The following is a 9,066-nucleotide window of genomic DNA, read 5'->3' as shown; positions in this document are numbered from 1 at the left end:
TTACCGTCCACACAGGCAGGTCTGGCTCTTGTAGTTCCAGCGATCTGGCCCTTCTTACAGGCGCAGCGGGCTGTCTGCCTGGCGATGGTCCGCCGTGGTTGGCTGCTGTCCCTGTCGAGCGTCACAATCTCACATGTCCCCGCTGCCAGCTGGCCTGAAAATGACATTGCACCACAGGAGGTGAGGTCAGAGAGATGAAATCAAAAAAACAGGGGGAAAAAAAACTAGTCCATTTCGTCTGTTAAATTTGTACTCTGTCACATTTTCACTGGTGTAGCACTGTTATTTTTCACAATCCTTTGGAGCTCGATTGGCACGGCACAAATAATAATACACCCGTGGGAGTGGGTCTCACAGGAATTACTGACACAAGTGCATGTACTGTATTATTATTTACTGTAATCATCTACGTCCCTCATTATCATTTCAAACACATAATAAAATGATATGGACACGGCAAAAGCAAGTAACTTTTGCTGAACAGTGGCCATTGTGGCCACACAACTGGCATTTTCTTGTTTCACTTTTGTCATAAAACCATTGAAATGATTCAATCTTCAATGTTAAAATGTAACAGCAAAGTCATGAATATCACAAACTAACAATGTAATGTCACACACAGATAGCATCAAGCTAGTTCCCTAACACTGACAACAAGCCAGTTAGGTAACATTAGCTACCAGTATCCATAAGCCATCAGGCTTATATTATAATAGCAAAACCACTGTGTGAACTGAATTGAGTAAGGGTGCATTTTACTTCTCATGATTTCACATTTTCTTTTATAGGAGTATCATTTTGTAAATTTATCTTTCAATAGTAGTCTCACTTTTAAGCTGTGAACGGCGTACTCAAACAAACTAACATTTGAAAAAAGAAATACTTCAGTTTAACTGACCTTTACCACACTGGATATGCAGTAAGGATACTGTTTTAAAATGTTAATATTTACATCAGAAGTTGCCGTGGGTTCTTTAGGGTTCGACAAAAGCCAGATCCTTAACAATTCCAGTGGAATTCTCAGAAGCCAACAGAGGAACACAGTGGTGCTACAGAGCAGCTCCCAGATGTGTGAAGGGACTTTAAAAGACAATGAGGAAATTACTTTTTTAATTCCAGCTACCTAAAGACAACACACTAGCTATTTCTCATTAAGGTCCACATCAGAACACTTCTCCAGGTAAGCTAAAGTTTCCATTAGCCATGAATGAAACACATGAATACTGATGAACTTTGTAATTGCTGCCAAGCCCCCCCCCCCCATCTTAGACACACACACATGCTTCATGTATTCAATCAGGTGACCTTCGGCCTCGTAGCCGGGCCCTTGCTGCTCGCAAATTAACCTTTGTCTGTGTGTGGAGGCCCTCGGGTGCCATCCTGGAGAGGCTTATCAGGATCTAATTGTGATTGGCAAGAGGATGGAAGTTGTGATTAAATCTGGACTTGAGTCCCGAACTCTTTGGTGGCTGGCTTAATGAACTGAGCTGTGAGGGGTCACACTCGGGGTAATGGGGATCTATCAGGATTCATCCTCACACTGTGGTGGCCATGGCCACAGATGGAGAAAAAGTCTCATTTTAAAAGGTGTTTGTACAACTATAAATACACATTCTTCTTCATCATGATCTTTTAGGGAAAAACCAAAATATTACAAACACAAATATTTTTATCTTTGTGTAATGTGTTAGTGTTATGTGCTGGTACTGAAAGTGACATTAATTGTGCAGTATATGGATCTACTTTGAATAACAAATGACTCTTCTTTTTGCTCTTCCAACACGTCAACTTAAAAAAAAAAAAAGAAAAAAGAATGCCCTGTTTTCATTTGTGTGACAATGTATTTTCAGTTTTATTTTGAATCGCTTCTTCTTTCAGTTTTACTAAAAAAATACAAAAAAACTAAATTAGAGATACAGTGGTGTGAAAAAGTGTTTGCCCCCTCCTCATTTCCTGTTCCTTTGCATGTTTGTCACACTTAAGTGTGTCGGAACATCAACCATTTATACATAGTCAAGACAACACAATAAACACAATGCAATTTGTAAATGAAGGTGTTATTATTAAAGGTGAAAAAAATCCAAACCATCTGGCCCTGTTGAAAAAGTGATTGCCCCCTAAACCTAATAACTGGTTGGGCCACCCTTAGCCAGCACAACTGAAACCAAGCGTTTGCGATAACGTGCAATGAGGCTTTACAAGCGTCCTGGAGGAATTTTGGCCCACTCATCTTTGCAATTGTCCTAATTCAGTTACATTAGAGGGTTTTCGAGCATGAACGGCCTTTTTAAGGTCATACCACAACATCTCAATAGGATTCAGGTCAGGACTTTGGCTAGGCCACTCCAATCTTCATTTTGTTTTTCTTCAGCCATTCGGTGGTGGACTTGCTGGTGTGTTTAGGATCATTGTCCTGCTGCAGAACCCAAGTTCGTTTCAGCTTGAGTACATGAACAGATGGTCGGACATTCTCCTTCAGGTCTCTTGGTAGACAGCAGAATTCATAGTTCCTTTTATCACGCAAGTCTTCCAGGTCCTGAAGCAGCAAAACAGCCCCAGCCCTCACACTACCACCACCATATTTTACTGTTGGTATAATGTTCTTTTTATGAATGCAGTGTTCCTTCTACGCCAAATATACTTGGACCACACCTTCCAAAGAGTTTCACTTTTGTCTCATCGGTCCACAAATGTTGTCCCAAAAGTCTTGGGGATCATCAAGATGTGTTGTGGAGAAATTGAGACGAGCTTTGATGTTCTTTTTGCTCACAGTGGTTTCCCTCCTGAAACTCTGCCATGCAGGCCATTTTTGCCCAGTCTTTTCCTGATGGTGGAGGCATGAACGCTGACCTTAACTAGGCAAGTGAGACCTGCAGTTCTTTGGACTTTGTTGTGGGGTCTTTGTGACCTCTTGTTTGAGTCGTCGCTGCGCTCTTGGGTAATTTTGGGCGGCCGGCCACTCCTGGGAAGGTTCCCACTGTTCCATGTCTTCGCCATTTGTGGATAATGGCTCTCACTGTGGTTCGCTGATTCCCAAAGCTTTGGAAATGGCTTTATAACCCTTTCCAGACTGATAGATCTCAATATACTTTCTTTCTCAATTGTTCCTGAATTTCTTTGGGTCTCGGCATGATGTGTAGCTTTTAAGGATCTTCTGGTGGACCTTACTGTGTCAAGCAGCCCTATTTAAGTGATGCCTTGATTGTGAACAGTGTGTGGCAATAATCAGGCCTGGGTGTGGCTAGAAAAATTGAACTCAGGTGTGGACAACTACAGTTATAGTATGTTTTACAAGGGGCAATCACTTTTTCACACAGGGCCATGATGGTTTGGATTTTTTTTCACCTTTAATATAAACAACTTTATTTACAAATTGCATTTTGTGTTTCCTTGTGTTGTCCTTGACTATTGTTTAAATTGGTTTGATGTTCCGAAACACTTAAGTGTGACAAACATGCAAAGGAACAGGAAATGAGGAAGGGGGCAAACACTTTTTCACACCACTGTACATGGTTGACTGAAGAAACGTTTCTTATTGTGCTTGATATTATTTCATTTTTTTTAAATCCTAATTAATTTCTTTTTTTGTGCTGTTCTTTAAAACTAGGTTGTGTGCAAGTTAAGATAAGCCAATTAACTCAACCACAGATGTGTTCACAATGTCCAAGTCCACTAATCTTTAGCCAACTCCATTCTCTACTCTGAAGCCAGTAGCTACACATTAGGGCTCTGTGTGTCTATAAATATAACTGTATGAAGAGGAAGAAGGTGGGGAGGAGAGATTACAAATATGTCTTAACACTCAATGTTTTTTGCCCAGAAATGGATACCAACAAATCCAATCTGTCATGTCTTTTGCACTTGGGAGATCAAGACCAACCCCCCCACCTTTAAAGCCCCTTTCCACTGCTCTCCTTGTCATCCTTTCTTTCTTTAAATTGCTTGCTCTTTTCTCCTTTATGCGCCCTCACTTAACTACATCTTGCAACTCTTCTGTCTTCTCTGGGTGATGCCGGATAATGACTTGTCATGTAAGCTCTTGTGTGCATATGTGAATCTGTTGATGCACGCGTGTGCGTATACTTCCTGCATCCTACCCCACCCACCATCTCTGCAGATCATCTCATCGTTCCAGTATTCCAGCTTCCTCTCTTTGTCAGTTCCTTCTCCTTTGGAGCTCTTCCATTGCAAGAAGCTGAAAAGACTTTTTTCGGATGCCTTATGTAATCCCGAGAAACGCTGTGGCGCTGAGGTATCATGGGTGAAGTCAATAACCTCAAAGACGGGCTTATTTGACGTTGTGTTCTCTGATGAAATGTAGGCAATTAATGAGCTCCATCGACGCTAAAAAGAAGAATAAACAAACAGGAGTCTTGCTGAAACTGTCACAGCTGTAGCTGCAGGGAAACTGAATTAATTTAAATTTCATGTTGTCTTACAATGTATGTTGTCTTCTACACAGCTGCATAAGTATAGGCATGAAGTATCTTCTAATTTTAACGCAGAATAAAAATTAAATTGTGCTTTCTCTCATAAAATAGTTTAGTGGCAACATCTCTAATAGTATTGTGTGCATGTTGAGGAGAATAAGTTTAATTCAATTTTTTCAGCAGGGGGACATCCACCATGAGTGTATTCTTTATGCCACTTCTACTGTTAATCACTCCATCTTCCAAATGGTAAGTAAATTATTTTAATCAAAATTGTCAAATTGTTGGTGAAATTGTTAAGTTACTTTGCAAGGCACATAGCAAACCTCATTTGATTCATATACTAATACTTACAAAGGCTGATTTAATTTTAAATTGTTCCTGAGCTTCACAGAGTTGGTCAAAGTGATGATACTTTAGCAAGCCTAAAGTCCACAGCCATGCTAGATTAGAAAGTTAAGGGGGCACTAAAGTAATTTGTAGTTTATCTCGAGGGGAACATGAATGGCTGTACCAAATTTCACGGCAATTTAAGTTTCACTCAAAACCAGTCCAATGTTCCACTCCAACCTACTAATGTCAACCTTAGTGTGGGGCCGGAGGAAAAGTCAGATGAGCGCCAAAAGACATTAGGGTTTGTCCTCAGGGAACCATGAATATCTGTACAAAATGTTGGTTGCGAATCATTCAATAGATGTTGAGGTATTTCACTTGATAAATGAAAACTCTGATCTGCTGGCGGTGCAACATAAAAAGACAGTCAATGGGAGTCATCCACTGAGAACCGTAAATGTATTTATTAAATTGCAAGGTACTATATTAAAACGTTGTTGAGATACTTTAGTCTGGACCAAACCATCACCCTACCAACAGACCAACATTGCCAGTCCTGAAGTCAAGCTAGAAAGCTAGTATTAAATATGTATCAATGGTATTACCCTGAGGTATGAGTTTATCTAGTCTTGACACTCAATTCAAGTTCCCCAACCAGAATTAACATATTGTGCCCTTCTTATGTTTAATATGTAGGGAGTGAATCTCAAGTATTTGGGATGATAGAGTCATAAGTCTGTAGAGAATTGCCAAAGAAAATTAAAGTTTTAAATAAGTTGGTTTCAGCTGCAAGCATTCTAGGTGTTTTCCTGTATCAAATCTTATCAAATATTATGTGAGAGAACTTGAGGACAAGCTGGTCTCTGTGCCCCAATAAAGCAGAAGCCGACTCCATTCCTTCTTTTCTAAAACAAATTGCTCGAAGCGTCCCCGTGGCTCAGCCTCCGAACACTGCCAGGAATACCACGTACATTGCCACTATTAAACAGCAAAGCTAAACAAACAAAGCCGGAAAAAAAAAAACTCAACCAAACATCCCAAAAAAGTATTCATCTTGCTGTTGGCCTAGAGGGATCTGCAGAAAAGGTGAGAAACTATTCACAGCTCCAAGAAGGCAGTTTACCAGACAGCACAATTACACATTTGGTCCAAAAAATAAGTTCCGTATTTTTGCTCTGAATTAAAATTGCATGGTGTAACATTTACAAAAGATGCAAGATGTAGTCCAATCTCTTCACAGTCATCCCGTGAAGAAATTGGACTGTGAAGAGAGGAAACAGTAATCCTGTTTCGTGAAATAGCCCCGTGAATAGAGGGGAAAATGTAAAACTGGCAGGTGGTCTCAGAAACAAACCCAAAGCTTGTACCAGTAGCGCTATGATTTATCATCAACCTTATCAGCTTCTGTTGTCGAGCAGTTGTCAGCTTGGCCAGCCAAATGGCTGATTAAAATGTATGTGTGGTCACCCTAGAGTGAAATGAAAGCTCTGACTGAGGCAGAAGATGGATTCATGTGGCAGAGCGTACAGCTTAATACAACGTAATGTTATTGACATGCTCCCGTGCTTTATTATTTCTCCTCCCGCTCCTCAGCACATTGCAATTGCTCTGTTATACATGGCCATTTGACAAATGTCCAGCACAGCTACAATGCAGGGAGACATGCCATTTTTTCCATTATATATATTTTGCCCAGAAGGCTGAGACCATGTTTTTTTAGAGGCCTTTTCATTTATTGTTTTTAGAATTATTCTTGTATTTGATGCTTGAGAGATCCAAGTACAACTAAAGACTGCTTTTTGAGAGTCACAATATGCTGAATCAAATGCTTAGATATTCATAAAATGTGTTGTTTAGGCTTGGTAGGTGTAGTTTTGTTTTTGCCCTTTGTAAATCTGCAGTGGGCTGGAGTCATGCTGGGCTTGCATATCGTGCTGCACAAGAAACCACTATTTCCGTATTTCTGAGTGTCCCTAAATTGGACACAAAATTCATTCTGCCATGATATTTAGTGAAAAATTGCAGAATGAGTTAGCACTAATTTTGTACAGTGATACTTGAGCAACATATGAAAGATGAAGACTCACAGCCATTGGTTGAAAGTAAATACTTGCTTTCAGTTGATACTAGCTGCATAACTACCAGGCAGTGTTATTTCTTGATTTAGTTCAAATCAATCCTGTAATGATTGTTAGTTTAATTGTAGCTTTAGACAACAGAAGAAATTAAATGTAGAAAAATCACTGAAGATACGTGTTCTTGTCTATACTGAATTAAAAAAAAATGTTTTTGTCTATAATATAAAAGACTTAATTGTCATTCAACTGCACATTCACAATAGACTCAGAGATTTAGTTGCAAGGCAAAATTAAAATTAAAACTTGTTATAAGATGATTATGACTAGAGCAAATATCAGTAGCAGCAGGATGTATTGCAGATAAAAGAGTGAAAAGAATGATATAAATTTAAAGTTGTAAAGAGGGTTCACATTTTCTATGTAAATTGACTAGTGTTGTATGCATGGGAGGGGGGATTACTGGGAGTTCAGCAGTCTTATGACATGGGGAATGAAGCTGTTGTGGAACAAGGCTGCGGGTTGTTATTTAAAAAAAAAAAAAGTGCTAAAACATGGATCCCATTGATGCCAAACTGTTCCTTAGGCGAACATTTAGGAGAAGATAAACAGTGTAAACATTGGCTAACCATTTTGTAAATGTTAGCCTGCGTGTTTTCCTACCTCGTAGTTGCTGTTTTCTTTCCACTTTTTTTCTAATTGTTAGTTTACAGGTTTGTAACACAGAACAATCTGAGAATCCGTGATGGAAAAGGCCAGGCACTTTGAAAAAGTACCTAGCAGGTGAGTGGTTTAACCATCTCTCTATCATGTCCGCCGTTGTTGTTTTGGACAAAGTTTTGGCAGTCACACACACACCTTAACCACGCCTGTGGTACTGGCAGCTTGCCAGTAGCTCCTCACAGGGTAATGATTGGTTTTACCCATTGCTGTAAAGACAAAATCGAATTTCTTGAAGCCTGGAAATTAGTAGTTATTCCTGCAACACCCTAGCAAAATCCAGAATAACACTTTTTTTTCTTAGAAATGCTTTATGCTCTAAATTTAGCATTAGCACAATTTAAAGACAAGACCATAGTTTATGTAACTATGTTGGCAGCTTATAGTGTATATACTGAGTACAGAGTGCATACTCACTCTGACATCTCTCCATTAGTGCATGTATAGGTACTAAGCATGTGTGTGTAATTCTGACCTGTGTGTAATGTGTGTAATAATAACAGAGTGAAAACATTGTAATTTCCCCTTACAGGATTAATAAAGTATATATTATTATTATTAGGGGCCATGCTGCTTCCTACAGACAGACCAATGTGATTTGAGCCAATCAAGCGGCTGATATCGGCAACCTTAGAGCACTGTGATCCTGCTGCAAGGGCTAAAAATATGCATCGTAAGGTGAAGAACATTAAATGCTGAATTATAACATATTGATTTGTGTATTAAGCAAAAAATGTTGTCATGGTGTCTCTGAGGAGCCAAATGTTTTATGCATGTGTGTGTGTGTTTGTGTGTCTGTGTGTGTGTGTGTGTGTGTGTTTGGCTTTGAGGCCATGTGAATTACAAGGATGCCAACGCACAAACATGCTGTCTTCTAAACATCAAAACGATGCATGTAATGGCTAAGCCTTGCAAACAAAAATGTTCTTTTCAACATATTCTCCACTTAACCCAGAAACCCTACATAGCAGCATGATGTAGTTGGAACTAGCATCTGTTCTGCTGGAGAGGACAGCGTGTGTGTGTGTGTGTGTGTGTGTGTGTGTGTGTGTGTGTGTGTGTACACATGTAAGACATTGCCAGACTAAAATGCTCTATCACTCCAGCACTCTACAGCTGTTCAGAATGAGAGAAGAGAGTCCTGCGCCAAGGCTGCGAGTCTGAAATTCCACTTTGGATGCAAACGCCTGCTTTAGTGGAACCTTGATGTCATCCCTCTACCCAGAGGCCTGCGGACTATTTTTTAAATTAATCCTTTTAACAAGCCTAATCAGAGGCTGGAAGAGTCAGCTGAACAGCATGTGGTGTAACAATCAAAATTACAGCTTAAGGTAAAAGAGTTGTTGGATGATTTGGGCTTGAGTGAAAAACTCCAAAACGATAGGGGTGGGGGAAAAAATCAATACAGCATAGTATTGCAACATTTTCAGTGGCAATACTGTATCAATACACAGGCGCCAAGTATCGATGTTTCATTATACATGTGTTGGTCAGTTTGTCTGCTTGAC

General features: G+C 39.7%; 1 protein-coding gene across 2 annotated transcripts in view; it reads right to left on the bottom strand.

The window, feature by feature from the left end:
* tafa5a (TAFA chemokine like family member 5a) overlaps positions 1–9,066 on the bottom strand; it is a 161,429-nt gene that overhangs the window by 54,607 nt on the left and 97,756 nt on the right. For both annotated transcript variants that reach the window (XM_032505157.1, XM_032505158.1), the window contains exon 2: positions 5–154. In XM_032505157.1, the coding sequence (XP_032361048.1) occupies positions 5–154 (150 nt within the window). The remainder of the gene's footprint in view (positions 1–4; positions 155–9,066) is intronic.

Source organism: Etheostoma spectabile, chromosome 23, assembly GCF_008692095.1.
Source record: "Etheostoma spectabile isolate EspeVRDwgs_2016 chromosome 23, UIUC_Espe_1.0, whole genome shotgun sequence".
Lineage (NCBI taxonomy): Eukaryota > Metazoa > Chordata > Actinopteri > Perciformes > Percidae > Etheostoma > Etheostoma spectabile.
This window is presented reverse-complemented; position numbering and strand designations above follow the sequence as displayed.